Source organism: Erigeron canadensis, chromosome 6 (assembly GCF_010389155.1).
Source record: "Erigeron canadensis isolate Cc75 chromosome 6, C_canadensis_v1, whole genome shotgun sequence".
NCBI classification, from domain to species: Eukaryota; Viridiplantae; Streptophyta; class Magnoliopsida; order Asterales; family Asteraceae; genus Erigeron; species Erigeron canadensis.
Genome location: NC_057766.1, coordinates 36,031,817 through 36,051,219, shown reverse-complemented (window position 1 = coordinate 36,051,219; position 19,403 = coordinate 36,031,817). Strand labels below are relative to the sequence as shown.

At 33.2% G+C, this 19,403-nt stretch overlaps 3 protein-coding genes across 3 annotated transcripts; 1 reads left to right on the top strand and 2 right to left on the bottom strand.

Moving 5' to 3' along the window:
* The first annotated feature begins 1,970 nt into the window (after positions 1-1,970).
* On the top strand, positions 1,971-2,687 carry LOC122606240. The gene is made up of 2 exons (XM_043779201.1): positions 1,971-2,076; positions 2,166-2,687. Exons 1-2 carry the CDS (start codon positions 2,002-2,004, stop codon positions 2,460-2,462), a joined length of 372 nt encoding a protein of 123 aa, XP_043635136.1. The 5' UTR covers positions 1,971-2,001; the 3' UTR covers positions 2,463-2,687.
* Positions 2,688-6,003: 3,316 nt separating this feature from the next.
* LOC122604800 (non-structural maintenance of chromosomes element 4 homolog A-like) lies at positions 6,004-9,290 on the bottom strand (the record flags this gene model as incomplete). The annotated part of the gene is made up of 6 exons (XM_043777667.1): positions 9,215-9,290; positions 7,146-7,226; positions 6,807-7,053; positions 6,619-6,718; positions 6,209-6,422; positions 6,004-6,095 (listed from the first exon to the last, which is right to left on the bottom strand). Coding segments are annotated over exons 1-6 (810 nt in total), but the record flags the coding sequence as incomplete, so codon positions are not given.
* A 286-nt stretch (positions 9,291-9,576) lies between these two features.
* On the bottom strand, positions 9,577-13,149 carry LOC122605643 (non-structural maintenance of chromosomes element 4 homolog A-like). Its single transcript, XM_043778598.1, has 7 exons — positions 12,749-13,149; positions 12,559-12,639; positions 11,010-11,256; positions 10,803-10,902; positions 10,417-10,633; positions 10,225-10,316; positions 9,577-10,013 (listed from the first exon to the last, which is right to left on the bottom strand). Exons 1-7 carry the CDS (start codon positions 12,900-12,902, stop codon positions 9,858-9,860), a joined length of 1,047 nt encoding a protein of 348 aa, XP_043634533.1. The 5' UTR covers positions 12,903-13,149; the 3' UTR covers positions 9,577-9,857.
* Between the last annotated feature and the right edge of the window lie 6,254 nt (positions 13,150-19,403).

The window sequence follows — 19,403 nt, the reverse complement described above, 5'->3', positions numbered from 1 at the left end:
CCACAAAAGGAATGTTTTCTTTTCTATATATTAAACTTGCATTGCAATTTAAACATCCCCACGAATATTACTTACAAGCTGAATCATGAATGGCTACAGATTACATGAACCTTTTGTTGAAAGTTACCGATGAGATTGCAGCGCCTCTCAGAAACCTTTTTGAAGAAAGCTGGACGGCAAGAGAACTATATACTCGAATCTTTCAGGAAGATATGTAACTTTTCTATCTTTCTGGCTTAAGATGATATAGACATGATCCTGCATCATCGTCTCCTTACAAGTAGACCAGTTTTCATCAATGGTCTGGTAAAGGTCAAGATCATGGACATTGGCAAGCACGTATATTGGCTTCAGTAACTTTAATGTTTTAGTTGTTGTTATAAGAATCTTTACTTGTAAATGGATGAGTTATCATCGCCTATAGCATTGTCACCACTTATCGTTTGATGGTTTGTGGCGATTTCGATCTGTAAATGTGTTAATAGACTACCATTGATTTTCCCTTTTTTGATTGCTTTGATCATTTTTATATATATTGTACAGATTCTGTTTAAGTGTGATTTCGGACTTTAAACTCGAAGATTGTACTTCAATACGTAATGTTCAACTGTGTGTATATAACTTAGCGATAATATATCTTATGTTGGTAAATTAACAGATGACATGTTTGAACAATATAAGATTGATCTATTAATCTTAAATCACCATATTAATTACTCAAAGACAATACATTTTTTCCAATTTACGTTAAAGAGGTACTCGTAACAAATTATATTTCAAGTTTATTTTGAATAACGAAGTCCCTAATTCCCTATCATCAACATTAGATAGTAGATACAATGAACCACAAACATTAAAAAGAGTGAATCGGGGTTTGTGCCCATTTTTATCATCTCGCGTTTTAGTGTTATACTGCAATTTGAAAGTAAGAAATGGATGAGTGGCCCAATGGGCCATTCTTTTGGTTGACAACATACTCAATGTAAAGTGGTAAACCGTAAACATGTAAATACTTACGAGTATTATTTTAATTTTAGTTTGTTTTCTTTCATTTTCTTGAAAACGGTTGTGACAGAACCATCTTTTCATACTCCATTTTTGTTTGCATTTTGGAATTAGAATGCATGAATAATACGAGTATTTACTTTTCATTTGGCTTACACGTTTGATATCCGAAGTACATATTTGATTAATAGTATTTAAATCTTATATTTTTATCTTAAACTTTGTTGTTAACTTTATTATTGTCATACGGTTGATTTACAATTGGTATACATATGTTGGTATAGTGTTGTTATTTATATTGATAATATATATTATTGTCATACATATTATTACTAATACTAACAAACGTGACATATTATATCCATCTTATAAAAGTATTACTATCATTATTAATATAAATATTGCTATACATGTTTTGTTATTTGTAGTAACACAGTTATTATAAAAACTTTACAACATTGTTATTTGTAGTTATTCATTTATAAATTCATATTGACACATTATAATTTTACATATTATATCACACACGATAAATGTTATATCTCTGACAAAACTAGTTACTGTACTAATAGGGTACTCGATTTCCGTGTGGTCACCTTTTTCAGCAATTATACTCCTTGTCATTAAATTTGTTGCAACAATGGTCCTTTCAGCTGACAGCTGTTAAGTTTTTTACTGTAATTATAGTCCCTATTGTTAAATTTGTTGCAACAATGGTCCCTAGTTACTGTACTAGTATAGAACGAAAACATGACCCATTTATTTGATAAAATGTTAGTAGTGGGCTAGTGACAGACCCAAAAGAAAAAAACATCACTGTACAAAATAGTGAGTAGTAAATACAAAAAGTCCAAGTCAAGACATGTCTAATATCTCTTCTCCAAAGAAGCCTCTCCATCTATTATCTTCTCCAAGACTCTTTACTGCAGTGAATCTCATGCAGATCGATCCGCCCCTTATTTATTTGTCCACCTTAAATACTTCTCCATACATTTCATGGAGTTATTTCCATTACCTTTACTTGCTTTTATGATGAGAAGCTCCCCGAACTTGGAGAAACTCAAGCTACTAGTATATAACATTTATCCCTCTTGTATCATATAGTATATGTTTTTATTGTTATGCCAAAGTACACTCACACATAAGAAAATACTTGACAGAAAGGTGCATGGTCAACTGCAAATGGTGACTCCTCTTCATATGGGGACTTTTCCACGGAACTAGAAGATGCTCCAGATATTTGGCTGGAGCATATGAAAGAATTCGAGTTCAAAAATTTTACCAATGACAAGTATGAGTTGGCGTTTGTGAGGCTTATCTTGGCCAAGTCGCCCGTCTTAAAAAAGGTGAGCATAGTGCTCCACTATACCGTTTCTAATGAGGCAGAGACACCAATCTTAAGAATTCTCTTGAGCTATCCACGTGCATCACCGGTGGCAGTAATCACTGTTGTGTGAAAGGAAGGGAATAATCCGGCCTGAAAAGATGGATTTACAGGGGACTACTGATTTGGAAACAGATTGTTGTTTGTTTTCTTTTCTTTCTATGAATGGCAACTAGCTTTTTTATTTTATTTTATTTTCCGTGCTTTTAATCTGATGGGAAGTAAATTCCATGACATTAAGAATGAAATATCTCCTACGGTAAAACTTAAGCTATCATTTCCCTTTCTTTGTTTCAAACTTTCGACCTCTCTTCCCCTCTTGCATTCCTATTATCTATACAAGTAGCATATATCTTGCGAGTGTAACTTCTTTTAGCTGTTCTCCTGTATGTGATAAGTTAAGAAACACAGATGTCTAGTATTACTAGACTGTGCAACGTTACGATGAAATGTTATGAAGTTGGGGTATCGAACATACATTCAACAAGGACAGGGACAGCCAATTTAATGAACAAATGCATGACATTAGCATATACATTTTAACCAAGTTCTTGATTTAAGTCGGGAATTGTTATTTTGGAAATCTCTATAAGCTCAAGTAATTTAGTTATGCTTGAGTTGTTAATGAGTTGGGATATGTTAAGTGCTCGTGCCAAAACTAGCAATCAAAAAAATCAACCGAAAAACAATCAACCGAACCATCAAATACAAGAATCATCTTTGATTTGCAAGCTAAAACCAAATCTAAACACAAGTGTTTAATAGATGGATACGCGCAGATTTCAGTCTCATAAATTTGTAACTATAGCTTATTCTCAATCGGAGTATTAAGTTAAAGGAGCATTTTTTTACTGGTTCACACACCCGATCTTCCACAAAATATCTGAATCCACATCCAAATCCAAATCCAATGGATATGCGTGTTTGTGTATGTTTATGCATAGAATGACTTTTCTCCCTTCATATAAGAAGCAATTTTGGATTTGACATTTAGGAAACTTTTAAGATTGCTTGTTACGAAAATAAAGGCTATTTTAACCTTCCTCTTAAGTAGTCAAGACGAAAATGTTGGAATAAGTTGTTGAGATCGATTTCCATCATGGGTCGATAGATGAACAATTATGAATTGATGATACAACCATAATTTTCCACGTCGATACTAATGTCTATTTGGTTGTATCTGATATATCAAACTATATACAAACCATAATCATCAATCTAGTCAACAAAGTTGTAAGTTAAAACTTGAAATAATAAACAAGAATTCCACATCTAATATAACTAATGTCTATTTGGTATCTTATACTTCGAACCACAGTTAAACCACTAAGAAATGTAGTCAACAAAGTTGTTAATGAATTGCCAAAGCATTTTATTAGATGTCACTCTTGATCAAAATGATATCTTCATTCAATATTTTCATAAAATTACTGTCAATTTATGATAACTTTAAACATGATATATCTTATCTAATTTTTTTACTTCGATCGACATTATTATGTCTGGTTCATATCAATTATCCTCTCATGGGTTTTTTCTACCAGTTTACCAATGTATATTTATGTATGTATTTTGTTGATAAAGATGAGTTGGTACTTGTCATTTTGTCAAAGGTTCAAGGCAAACATATTTTGGGCTTTTACTTTAGGCCTTTAACAAGTAAAGCATTACAAATCAGGTTAAGTACAAAACTTGAACCCCGTTAAATGGGCCTGTTTTGTAAACATCAAGTGACACAGTCATCCTCTTTCAAGTTTCAAGAGGTGCCCGATTTCCAAACCGAACCCGTCCTAAACCCAAATCAGTTTTTAGTCAACATAACCAAAGCCGGGTTTGAACATACCCGAACTGGTTTTTAACCGGTTTTTGGTTAACACTCTATTCTTGAGTTTAAAATGGATGGAAAAGAAAGGATAGGATTAGATAGGAGAAGAAAGGAAAACAATATATATACCTGAATAGCATTCTTGAGTTAATAAGAAAGTGAAAGAAAGTAAAAAATAATATATAGATATGTAAAGAAAAAAATTATCATTTTACATATATATCCTTCTACCTATTCAACAACATATTAATAAGTTACAAGATAAAAACAAATACACATAAAAAGCATATATGATAAGATAAGGCAAAAGGCAACCAACCATAAAGTCTGATAATATTCTCCAGTCTATCACACAATTTGCCTTTATCAATAACAAAGTAACATCATCAGATCGACCGACCGATGGATCAATAACAAAACAATATACAAAATAATAAAACTCTTCTAAATTTTTCAATAACAAAGATCATCTGATCGATGGAATTGTTGTTTATGGGTGAAGAAGGATTAAAAAAACATGCACTCCATCGTCCTTTCACTATGAACCCTACACTTTAAAATATCCCAACAACAACATAATCCTTCCCCAAACCTTGAAAACCACCCAGCAACCAAAATGGGTTGAAAAGCAAAAGAAAAACACAGGTTATTGCAAGTGAAAATTGTATTTCTAACAGGTTTCCTGGAAGAAGATTATAGAGGACAGATTGGTCATTTTGCAAGAATGATGAAGTTTTCTTTTGGAATCAGGCCATTTTGGCCAGAAAATTTAACATAAAAAAGAAGATGGGTTTTCTTATCAAATCTTTTCCTTTCTCTTGATAAAAAAAACTCAAGAATAGATTTTTTTGGTTTTTCTTTTCCTTTTTTCCACTTTCTATAATCATTTCCTCCCTAGGATTGAGGTTGATTGGCTTGTTCAAGGGGCGCGCTAGCTGCAATCAAACCAAAGCGCTAATTCCTCGACATCAGAACTCAGTTCTATAGGGGGCCCGTAGGAAGACACTGAAAAGGAAGAAGTCTCCACAGGGGTGAGATATCATCATTCTCGAAGTTGGGCCTTCCCGCTTTTCTTTCCCTTTAGAAAAAAATACTCAAGAATGCAAGTGTAAACGTGTACAAATTTTTTGTCAGGTATTTTTCCAAAAATAGAACCCGACTAGATTTCTATCCAATCCAGATACCTGAATACCCAAACTAGTTTTGTTCAATCCCCGGTTTGACCGGGTAGGAACCATTTGTTTCATCATATATATACTTTTTATGGAGAAGATTGACAAACCAATGGGTAAAACAATATGGATACATAAAACATACAGTATTTATCTGCCTATTAGTATAATCTAAAAGATTTACTTCTAAGAAGCCTCTACCAAAAACTACATCTTCCAAACAAATTTTGCTTACTCATCAGACGACTACTGCCTATTTCACAAGACTGACCACTCGTCGTTTGTTTTCTTCATCGTGAATCTTGTGGCGCTTCTTAAAGTTCTCTTACTGCCTGAATTTAAATTTTGCTTCGGATCTGGTTTTGATTTACAGCTACCACTAGAATCCTCCTCACTTCTATGAGGCATCAGCTCAGACCCTTCAGGCACAAAATCCTTCATTGCCTGCATTTTGCCACATCAATCATAATAAGGTTAGATAGTTCTCATTAAAATTACCCTCCAAGCAGTAAACGTTGCATCTTCGTTTCTTTTCTTGACATATAAACGCGACGCACAATTTGTAAACGTTAAATAACATATATCAACAATACAAGATTAAGTATTATCATATGTACCTTCCAGTCTCCAAAGGCAAAACTAAAGACGAAATGAGACTGCACCACCTCCTTCGACATTATGCGGCTAGATGAAGGAGCGTTCCTCGGTGCTGTATAGCAGTGACAGAAGTAAGAACGACACGTACAATCAGTGATAAAGAGTAGATGAAAAACTAGTATACTTATATAGTATATAAGATTGTGAGTTGAAGGTGTGACATACAAACATAATGAGAGCCTTTCTTATTCACGACTATTACAACTCTGCCGTCTTTCACCAAGAAGGACAAAACAAACAAGTTTTCCACCGTTTGCGCAAATGAGGTCCTGTTAAGAACGAGGTTCTCTAGAGCAACTTTTTTCTTGTTTTTAAGAATATCAAACATCTGTGCAATAATCATATATGTTTCTGTCATCTCCTCCGCGATATTGCCAAGCTGTCAAAAAATAAAAAGAGTCAAATAAATAAAATGTATCGCAAATAATTTACTTCAAATAACTTTTTATCAGTTAAGGATGCTAAACAGAACAAATGAACCCATAATGTTTACAAATTTCTAATTAACATACGACTAAACAGTTTAGTTTGCTCAAACTATCAAGAATTGAGAGTATATATATATATATATATACCTCTATTGGTTTCATTAGCTTCTCTTTCTTTTCTGGAGGTTTTCGTTGAAAGAGAACTACTGGTTCAGCCTGTTTACGATTCAAGGGGGTAAGTCCAGACCTTCAGTGAAAATTTAAAAAAAAACGTTACAAAAGTATGTCGAACACAACGTACTGATAATACTGAAACTTAAGAATTATTGACTTACGTGGTGGCGGAACCCCTAAAGATCTTGAGAAGAGGAGAAACATCAAGACCGATATTTTTCCAGAGAATCTGGACATGTTGTGCGGTCCCTATTCTCCTCTTCTTCTTGGCGTATGCATCGACTAGACTTGACACAAATACAGATGGAGTAACACTTCCAAGGCTTTGCACCTTAATGGAACTCACCAATGTGTGGGATAGGTCCCGTAATGCCTCTGCATCCGATACTAGCTCTCTTGGTTTCGTGACTACAAATTCCAAATAGTTACACAATTATTTAGTTATCTTTCAAATAAAATTATTAACGAAATATCATAATCATAACACACGAATATAATACCGAGATGATGCATTCCATCGACTTCATCAATAATTTCGATAAATTTCTTCCTATTAGCAGCACCTATAGCATCTTTTTTATCTAATAAGATGAACAAAAAACCGTTATAACTACAAACTTCTAATCGTTACAATTTCAGAAAACAAAAAACACAAACGATAATGGAAATTAATTACATACCGCGAATGATTATAATTGGATTCGGTATAACACACTGGAATCCAAAGTTGTCCTTGACTTTTTATGTATAGTTTTTAATAAATTAATTTACACTTTAAACCTTTAATTTGATAATTAACACTTTAAGTTCTTATTTTCTAAAAATTTTCACTATCACACCACCACCAACACGAATAGTACCATCACCGACACCATTAGACCGTCTTCCCCACCACTAATGCCGCATTACGCGGATATTATGCTCTAAAAAATTACTTTATCTATTCCTCTACTTCTATTAATCAAAAGGACATCATGGTGACTATGGTATGGTTAGAACATTCAAGGAATTGGACTATATATTGGAGGACCTTTGAACGGTGTTGGTCCTATGGCCTAGGAACGCATTCGTCTTTGGGCTTCTAGGCAGGCCCACCACTTCACTTTCACTTAGGCCCGGGATCTCAAATGTTGCTTAAGTTATTGTTTAGTGATAAATTTACAATAATTTTTTAACTATCTATAAAAAATGTATATATATAAATTTACAATAATTTTTTAACTATCTATAAAAAATGTATATATTATAGTATATTGCATAATATAAAACTGAATAAATGATGCATTGTCGTGGATGTATAAAGATTGTAGTGGATTTATTACTCCCTTAAACTACTTGTATATTGCAAAACTGTGAGTTTTTCTTTTTTTTTTTTTTTACGAAACGAACTATTTGCACATTTGAAATTTTTAGGTAACATCTTATATGTTTTTAACTCTAACAATAAAGTTTAAAACTTAGTAAGTTCATATGTGTATATGATGTAGAATGTAGTTAATACGATAAGATGAAATCAGAAATCACATATGATAATACTTTGATTCATAAGTTATGTCATCGCAAATAGAGATCACTCTATGAAAATAAAATTCCTTCGAAAATAGTGATCCTTTATGAAGAAAAGAACGTTTCACTCAAACTATGTCATTCGTTAAATTTAAACAAGCACTTTTATTAAGGTGATTAACATTTAAGAATAAATAATGAAATATATTCAAAATTATAAAACTACTAATTATATATATATATATATTTTTAAAAGGTGAATTTCGATGAAAACTTCGTGTCGCGATTCGACAGCGGGGGGTCTAGCTTACGTTATCTTAATCGGGCTCACGCTAGAGAGCTCACTCGAAGTAGAAATGCCTATTTCAAATATCCGATGGGGGGAAAACCCCCTACTAACCCGCCCGAAGGCACGATGATTAATAGGGATAAATCCTGCCCCTTCAGACTTGAACATGGATATACCCAAGTCAAACCCTCATTAAGGGACTTCCTATGTCCTCCTTAAGGCTTGAACCCAAGACCTCTTACATAGGGAGATGATCTTTCAACCATTGAGGTAATGCTCAAGTACACTAATTATATATATTTGATCAAACAAAATAATGAAATATATTCAAAATTAGTTCATTGATACTAAACTTTCTATGTGGTATTTGTATTTCCTTTAGAAAGAGTGAGGACTATCGTTCCTCAAAATAACATAGGCCCAGTCGGCCCAAAACAACAAACCTCTTGCTTCTTACGGCTTAACTCCTAAAGCAAAATAGTGAAATACTGAGATAATACGTTACTACGTTTTGAGCCTCGGTTCATCTTAGCAAAACTACAACTTTCATTAAATTTATGTGTCGAGCCTTTTATTTTGGGCTCAAGACAAATCAGCGTTCAAGTAACACGATAAAACTCGACTTATTTGTAGCCGTAGATCAAGCTTCAGATAAAATTAAAAAGAATGTGTAAACATCATTAAGCATTACTAAACAAGATATCCATAACGCACAACATTTGTGGATTTGTCCATGAGATCTCTAGGTGAAGTGGCGAGGGCTGATCCATTGACTCAGTACATGGACCAGTGCGGCAGCAAAAGCCCGGTTTGTTTGATTTGCCAGTGGAGATGCCTTTGCATCAATCATGATATTCTTTTGTTGCTCAACCACACACACTCATAGTTTAATGCTTACAAAAATCTTATGCGTTTGAAATGAAAATGTGAAGGTCAAGAGCAATAATATTGCTGATAATTTGGCCAATGATCAAAGGCTTGACCTTTGACTAACAGGGGAGCCTACAAACCAAACCAAACTAAACTAGTATTTAAAAATGTCTTAACATACTAAGGTTGAGATTGATAAGAACTCGGACTAGTGGGTGCACACTCAGAGAACAGTTGATTCAGGCATATTCACTTCTTATGGTGACTAGTGATAGCCATTAGATAAAACAAGATGGATACATGAAACAGTTACTATTGGCAACAAAATATATGCTCAGCAGTTCAGATATAAATCTGAAGCAATATGGTGAGCATTTGTGACACATAAGTATGTAACAGCTAAAAGAGGCTAGCCTATCAACATCACTTATCTGCAAATACCAAAAAATCTAACGCCTCATACTAAGTTATTTACTTGTAACCTCTGTGCGAAGGCACCAAAAACATTATCTTACTGAGACTACTGCTACCATTCTTATGAGACCCATCAGACTTCACTTGATTTCTTGTTGCGTTTTTGTGGTGGCACCTGTAGTTCGAGTACTGTGTGAATTTGTGTATCGGATTGAGAAGCACCACAATGATTCAGTATGCTCCTATGAGGCATCAGCTCAGAACCTTCGGCCACTGAATCCTTCATTAACTGCAATTTTGCACATCATAATACATTAGTTGCTCTTCGTCAGTTTGTAGCTCCCATGTTTATTTATTACACATCAAGTAAACGGAAACTGATACTGAATCTTGTTTTCTTTTTGAATCATATAAATGCGACCCGTCAATTGAAAATGTTAGAACTTAGCAGCAAATAGAAGATTAGCTAAATACTTGTTGATCAAAGATAATGTATGTACCTTCCAGTCATTAAAGCCAAACATAAAGATGAAGTGAGAGTATGCCACCTCTCCCGACATTATACTACCAGATGCAGGAGCGTTCCTTGGTGCTGAATACAAAAATGCTGGTTACAAAAGTAACAAATATGCAGAGAAAAGAGAAGATAAAAAACTAGTACTCTTCTAAAATAGTTAAGAAGAGTGACATACAAACATGATGAGAGCCTTTTTCATCGACAACTATTACAACCCTGCCATCTTTTACCAGAAAGGACAAGGCAAACAAATTCTCCACAGTTTGCCCAAATGATAACCTATTTATAATGAGGTTTTCAAGACAAACATTTGTGTTGCACTTCAGAACATCGAACATTGTGGCAATAGTCTTATCAGTTTCAGACTTCTCCTTAGAGATGGCACTTTCAAGCTGTAAAAATCAGAAGTATATGTTATAATTATCATATGAATGTTGATCATTTGGCAATGCTAAGAAATAAAGAAAACCATAATAGCAACGGTGTTGCCAACAATAATACGTAGGAAAAGTTACTCCACAATAGAAAAAAAGACTCAACTTAACATACACATACACATACCTCCTTTGGCTTCACCTTTTCTACCTTTACGGATGACCTTGGGCGTTTCCGTGAAGTGTAAACCTTTAGGGGTATAGGTTCATGCTTCATGTGTCCTAGCCTTTCAGTACAAATAATGTATGGTTATAGTTATAGAACCAATCAACACCAAATAGCACGGAATATAATCGCAAGTTTGTTAAGATGTCGTGAAGCTCAAGAACTCACATGGTGCAAGAACCCCCAGAAAACATGAAAAGTGGCGAAACATGCAAACCAATGTCCTGCCATAGAATCTCGACACATTCATCAATTCCTCTTCCAACCCTCTTCTTCCCATACTCGGTGATCACACTTGACACAAATACTGATGGAGTTAAACTTCCAGTGCTCTGCACCTTTATGGAAGCCAACAATGTGGTAGAGAGTTCTCGTAAGGCTTCCGCATCAGAAACCTGTTCTCTTGGTTTCTTGACTACAAAAGCCAAACAGATTCACAAACTAAGCACATTGTATTCTTATGTCATATAAAAGGAAACAAAGATACAAAGACAAATTCTCTTTTCTAAGTAAAACTAACGCCCAAACAGTATATGCACCAAACAATAATACAACAATCTGAAAAGGAATGAAACTTAACTAGGCTTTAAACATTGTGATCAAAACTTCATATTCATGACATGGCGTATGTATTTGTCATAAAAAATGACGAGCTGCGCCAGAAAACCAGTGAGCAAAACTGCTTATGTTTGCAAAACTAAGCAAATAATTCTTACATTTATTCTTTCCAAACAAAGAAAAAGCCTTCATGGCTTAGCTTTTCAAGCAAATATTAGCCTTGTTATAAAATCAAAAGTATAAGCGTCACATATCTGAGAAATATGGACTAACAGAATAAGAAGTTTTCAACTTCTCACGCCATCAATATCAGTAGTTCAATACAAGAAAAAGGAAAAAGCCTGAGATTTGAAAAAAGATTTTGCTAATGACATCCACTTTCAATAGCAAATGTTATTTCTCACCTACACATCCATACTTTGTCCAACTTTGCAAACATAACATTCCAACCAAGCATTTACCCACACTATTTTAAGATTTACCACTACCAATCAAATTGTGTCATTTATTCCTTCCTTATATTCATGTCACCAAACGCTCCAAGTTTTCATCTCTCGCAGCACCACGACCACCAAAACATGCTGGAAATTACTATAAAAACCGCCCAAAAATTGCCAAAAACATAACAAATCACGAAAAACCAAAGCACCACTTTAGATTGGCCAGCACAAGGCTAGTACGGTAAGATTAAAATGGAAAGTTATATGTACACAACGATAGTCAACCACACACAATAAATTCAGGCTTTATGCAGATGTACATCCTGCAAAGCAATACTTGTAGATATATGGCAAAGTTTTGTTGTGGACATATCACCTCCCAAATCAAATACTCCCACCGACCCAAATTAAATGAACGATATGAAGAAAAAAAAAGACACTTTTTGGAAAACATAAAATAACTAAATCATCTAACAACCAAGTTAGTACTTTTTAGCATGGTAGCCTAGTGTGGGGTTAATACATGAATTCCATTGGACACGTCAACGGGAGAACTGATAATAGGTCAGTTATCCACTTTTATTTGAAAAAATGATTACAGGTAGAAAGATGTATGTTATAGTGTTTAACACAGCTTCAAAATGTAAATATATAAAGGAAATATAAATTTTAAATGCCTCAAAAAAATGAAAAATAAAGAAGAGTAATATAAAAAGTACCGTGATGATGCATTCCCTCAACCTCATCAATAATACTGAGAAACTTGTTGGAAGTAGGTGCGGCTATCAAATCTCTTCTATCTATTTTTATTTATTCCATTTTCATTTGTTAAAACAGAATCACTCATAATAAGTACTCGTATATTATATAAAATAATGAAACCAAACCAAGAAAAAGAAGAAAAACTACCGCGGATTAAGTTCTGAATGGAAAGATAGCCGGAACGGATAAATCTGCGTTGGGTAAAATCCTGTTCATCATTATCGATAGGAGGTTCCATTTTCTCCTTTCTAGGCAACTTTTTCTGATCGTCTTCATCATCCTTGTTGATGACGTTTGGCATTGTTATATTTATTTTTTTTTTGAGAAACAAAAGGAAGAATATGTACAGTAATTTTTATTTTGGGATAATTTGGTTGGGGGAGTACTTGTGACAGGGAAGAACCATTTTGGGTAATAGTTATCGGAACGGCGGGAGTTTTTGTCGTCTAATAGTTTGTGGGGAAAGCGGGTTTTAACTTTTTAACTTTCAAATCACTGATATGGGTACAACCCATTGAGATGACGACGTTGTGGGCTTTTAAGTCTTGCTAGAGAAGATTGGAGTTAATAATTGAATTAAATTGAGTCATAAACATTAATTTGGGTGGACTTTGGGTTGACTTAATGTAATTTTTCATTCAAAAAAAGCTACAAGAGCAGCGGCAACATATGAGTATATATATATATGGGTGGTTGACGAGGGGTGACTCGTGACTCATGTAACACCGTCGCATCACTTTTCCATGCATTGAGTGGTGAGTTTGATTTGTTCAATTAGAAACTCCAACCACATTATTTTTTCTTCCTCTCTTTTTTTTACTTTGTCTTTTTCTTTTTGTCTTTTCTTATAAGGGGTAGTTCGGTGTGAGTGGTGGCAATACCAACGAAATTTGGGTGAGGTGTGAGGAATGGTGGATTTGATGTGGCATACCGTGATTGGTTGGAAGTAAGTGAAGTGATGACAAAGCCCTAATAGCAAGGAGTTTACCTTTTAGATCTTTTTCTATCGAAATAAATGTTATTTGAATTAATCCATTTTGTTTCGCTAAGTAATTATATTTATTTATATTGTATAGGATATCAGAGATGAGTTAATTTAGGGATATCTTAAATTAGAGACCCGTTAGAGACATGTAACTTACACATGTGTAAGTCGTGGTGGCGGTGGTTGCCATCGCCGGAGGATCATGGTGGTGGTCGAAGATGATGGTGTGGTAGTAGTGGTCGAAGATGATGGCAGTGGTGGTAGTGATGGTGGTTGTATAACTTACACATCTTACACATGTGTAAGTCGTGGTGACGATGGTCGCCGTCGCCAGAGAATTATGGTGGTGGTGGTGGTGGGCGATGATGGTGGTGGTCGGAGATGGTGAAATATAAATGATTGAGAAGTGTCCCTAGTGTCCCTAAATTAACTTTTATCTATAATACCATATAATATAATTACTACCTCAATATAGAAGAATCGTTTGATAACCCATAAGATACTAAAAAATATTTGAATGCTTAAAAATAGATAAAATTGGTTATTTAAGAACTCACCAATAAAAAAGAACGCGAGAACAATTTTGAACCACATATTTCTCTATCTTTCTCTCTCCTCAATTAAATAGGAAAATTAATCCAAATCATTCAAAATGTTTTCTTTCACAAACCGTAAATCGTTAGATGGAAAAAAAAAGTATGGATAGTCTTAAAATTTCGTCCTCTTTCATTAAAGATGCAATTCAATATACTTTTGACGACTTTTTAATTTTCGATTTTTTCCCCTTGTACTTGTGTACATACATATGTGTAGAATCTTTGTTTTCACATGTAAATTAGTAAATAACCATTTACACAACAATGAAGGTTAAGGGCAGAACCCGTCAATCCATGGCAAATCCATGGTGGCTTCGTCATTTTCGTCCAACTTACACATGTGTAGGTTATGTGTAAGTATCAAAAAGAAAACGAAAATTAAAAATTCATCAAAAGTATATCGAATTGCATCTCTAATGAAAGAGAACGAAATTTTATCCATATTTTTTTTTTCATCTAACGATTTACGGTTTATGAGATCAAGCATTTTGAATGATTTGGATGAATTTACATATTTTATAGAAAAGAGAAAAAATGGGAGAAAATGATTGGTCAAGAATTGTTTTCACGTTCTTCTTTATTTGTGAGTCCTCAAAATAACCCACCCCATATTTTAAACTATAAACTTGACAATTTGTTCCATAATTTTCGTTTCTGATTTTTATGTGTGATATCCGTAGATCAACAACAAAAATAAATTAGTAATCAATAATCAAACTAAGTATAAACTAGATTTATACCCGTATTATATATATTTATGGCTTCTGAGAGAAATAATTAACCTGAACTTTTAATCTGAATCGTTGAAAGTAATAGCCAAAATAAATCTTAGCCCTTTAAACTGAAAACAATTATAAGTTCCAGCCTCCCCGAAACATATACACTATAATCATCTTTCTCCATCAATCACCCCAAACATATATCTCCATCTAAACTATAGCCGCCGCTGCCACCATAAATTAAATGGAAGAAGAAAGTAGAAACGGGTCAATAACACCAGTGGTCGGTTAATTAAATCAAAAAACAGTCAGGTTGATTTTTATCCACCACTCATCGTCATCGAAGAAGAGTGGTTTTGAAGTTTTGGTAATGTTTTAGATTTTGTGCATTTTATTGGATACTTTAATTGATGATTTTGTTGTAATCGTCTTCAAATTCCTAGCTTTAATTGATTTTGGGTATACATAAATTTGTATGGTAATTATAATTTTGCTAGGTGGTGTATGTATATATCTATACATTTATATGATTTGTTTTTAGGTATGCAATCACAACATAGTTTGTACGCCTCCTCTTTCATCTTTTCTCCTGTTAATATATTATGATAAAAAAGTTATAATTTTCATTCTAATTTTGTTGAAATTTATTGATTTAATAGTGTCATAGTATGTGGTTTAATTGGTTTTAATGAATTGGGTGTTCTTATTTTAGGGATCTTCAATTTATTGTCAAAGGATATTGGAATTGAATGATTGGTGGCTTTATAACTACACATTTATAAATCCGTCCAAGGTTTCTTCTCATTTTAGTTTAGTTTTTTTTTCTTGATAAAATTTTCAATGTAAAAGAACGAAGTGCGATTGTGTATTTCAGTGATGATTTTGGTTTAACGTTTTTCAGGGAGGTGGTTTACAATGTTTTAGTGCTTTGGGCTTGAAACATTTCATTTTTTAATAGAATAACGCAATTTCATTTTCTTCGTACCTGTGCAGGAATGCAGGATTGGTGATTCATCAAAGAAATGGTATGCAAAAAAAAAGGTAACTTAGAGTGAGATAGTTTTTATGGGTCTATGCTTTTGAAAACATTGGTCATACTTTATTTATATCTTTTACGTCAAGCGAACAACCAGTTTTCTTTTGTAATTATAGATTATAGTTTGTTTACATTCTTTTTTTTTCCAGGCTTTAAACCTTTACCGAAGGTATGGGTTGTTATTTAGTAAGCTTAAAGGTTTGTGTTAAATATACATCAATTATTTGTTTTGATTTTGATTCATTGCTCATGTCGTGTTGTAATTTATGATTGGTCACATCAATTAATGTGATCTTGGTCATTTTTTAGTTATTAGCCTGCATTTGATGTGTCCTTGATAATGGTGGTGCAGAGTTATAGCACCATAAGGATAAGTCAGCACAATTATCTTGGGTGTGAGCTCAAAGATGGGCGATGAAGGAACCCCTCTCTTGCAAGAAGTGGAGTAGCATTTTACAACTTAGTAGCCATAAATTTAGCCCAATGCCAGACACGTAACCATATATTGTTCTACTTATACATGTTACAAGATTTGTTACCCTCACAAGGTATGCGACAACCTTTGATGTATTTATATTTAGCGTTTGTAGGTGATCAAAGCTTTTGCTCGTGCAGGGCTCGAGTCTTCTAACCTGGTTGTTGGTATTTAATGTTGACTTCACTAAGAGAGCAGGAGCAATGAAAGGACATATATATTATTAGTACTATGACACGTTAGTTTTTGACATATATATTATTATTACATTGTTTTGAACTTATTATTAAACTTTCACTTTGATGCCTTGAAAATGATTTCCATGGGCTGAATTAATGTAATTCAATTTGAAAGCTAACTTCCATTTTGCCAACGAGTTGTTTAGTCAATATGTATACATATTATACTTTTAAGTTCTAATCATGTATGTGGACTTGAGCAATCTCATATGTGATATTGCAAGCACATGCTATGTGGGTAAGCAGAATTATGGCTGAGGAATGTGTTTTTGTGACACAATTAGCTACAAATTCTCTACAATCAACTTTATCACTTTTGTTAGTAGTTACTTCTTTTATTATGAGGGTTTATATTCAAATACTTAAATTTTATTTTATATAGAGAAGTGTGGCAGTTGATGTGTGTTTTAATTATCTACAGGAAACATGAGTAATGAAGAAGAGAAGAGATGTCCCTTGTGTGCCTAAGAGAGGGATTGGACTGGCTTATGAGACTTCGTAGGAGAATGTGGCATGGCCTATGAGAGATATTTTCTAATGGCAACACCAGCGAAACTTCATTGAACAAGAAAGTGTGCATGTCGTGGTTATTTCAATCCATCAAACGGTATATCCATTCAAGGTGGTTGGAAAAATTTACTGTTCAGTCTTGACATGCTTCAAAAGTTCATTTTCTTCTTTTTGCTTCTTTCGGGTTCAAATAAACCTAATGTATTGATTTAGTAGACCTTATCGTGTATGTAAATGTATCTGCAGGAAGAACACCCGAGGTTCTTTTTACCCCGTTGATCCTGACTAGGCGCTTTGTTTTGGAATGCTACGATTGTTCTTTTCCATTATTTTGGTTTTTTTTCTTATTGATATGGAGATATTTTTTATGCGGCTCCCTCATTACCATGAAATTATCAAGCAGCCTATGAGTGGAACAGGAATGAGGCCTGTTGACATAGTGACAACCCCATGGGAAGACAATTGAGGTACTTAAATGAATGCTCTTTGCAGAAAATTATTATGAATGATAAGATGTGATATTAATAGACATAGTTTATACATGTGATATTATGAATTTCAAAGATTGTGAAAATTTGTGATTTGAAGGAGTTATTAGAAGTGCAACCTTATTCTGGCTATAAGGCATCTGAGTTAAAGGATTGCGCATCTTATTCATAACTTGCAGTTGATTGAGCATACGGGCATCTTCTTTTGGTATGCACAATTCATATTTGATATATACTTATGACACTAAAACACTAAATTATTGGTTTTACAACCTTACTCTTTTTATACAATTATATGCTTAACTTCACATATGCTGCAAACTGAGTGGACAGGTCAGGCTATGTTTAAAAATATGGTTTGTGTGTATTTACTTTTAAGTATTAGACAAAAAGGAGGTTTTATAATCATGTCATTGATCTTTCGTTTTTACAGGTACACGTTAGTGGTACAAACATACAACAACAAAAAGTTTATGGATTGTGTTGTTTTTAACGATAATGCTACTAATCATGGGTTTCAAGTATCTTATGTTTAAGTTTGTAATGTTTTATGTTATGCCTTATTAATAAAACTTAGAATTTTGCACTTTTGTTAATTCATTGTATCTTTATTATATAAAGTTGAACATGTGTATTTTTTAAATGTATATTTATTGTTTTTAACCCGATCAACGACCGCGTATTGATTTAGTTATGCGTAGTTGTAAATGATTTTTTCAAAAAATTAACTGTAATGTGCCTAAAGTTTGTAAAATCCATTATAGTAAATGTATCAATGATTCAACCGACATTAGACTTCATCAACTGTTCTTTATAGATTGTCTAACACACGGATATATAAAAAATTGTGTTTTTGTTATTATTTAGAAGGGAAATGATTAATCTTCCTAACAAAATAGCCTAAAGATCCTTCTAACTATTGGATTATAACATGTGGAAAAATCAGGAGGCAAGATTAGGAAAGAGAATTAGTGGATAACACATGTCACCTTCTTAGAGTGTTAAGATGATCTTTAGACTATTTTGTTAGGAGAATTAGTCATTTTCTTATTTAGAATATTTAAAAATGAAATACTTAAGAATTTTCAAAGTTAATTAAGACATCTCAAAATATCAAATGAATTATAAGTCATTAAGATATAGTATAGATGTAGTCTGAATGTTAATTGTTCTCAAATTTTTCCACCAATGCATTTTAGCTTAGATCACTCAGGAATCATTATAGAGCATACAATGATACAACCGTTAAAAAATAGTCTGGTTCAACGAAATAGTGTGATACTAGATTTTAGACTCGTATCTAACACTGGACACGGAACTTACGATATTATTAATATTAAATCTTCATACATTTAAATCATAAATTAGAATTTTGTAGAAATACGGTTTTAAATGTTATATTTTGCAAGTTGTATTACAATAATAAGATGTTCGTCACTGTCATTATTAGCCTAGACATATTGATTGATATGTTTGTCGTAGTCATTCCACAAGGCACATGTTATATATAATAATTTCTCTATTATAGATTATTTTGAAACCATGTGTACTCATAATGTAATATTATTATGAAAAAATTTAAGAATTGAAATATAAACATACTTGTAATTATGTACTTGACATTCAAGTATATGTATCTGATCATGATGCGGACCCATAATACGCATAGGTTTATTTTCAATCATATGTCCTATAATAATTTGATAACAATTAAAATTGTTTTTATATTTTTTGATAACAATTAGAACTCTTGA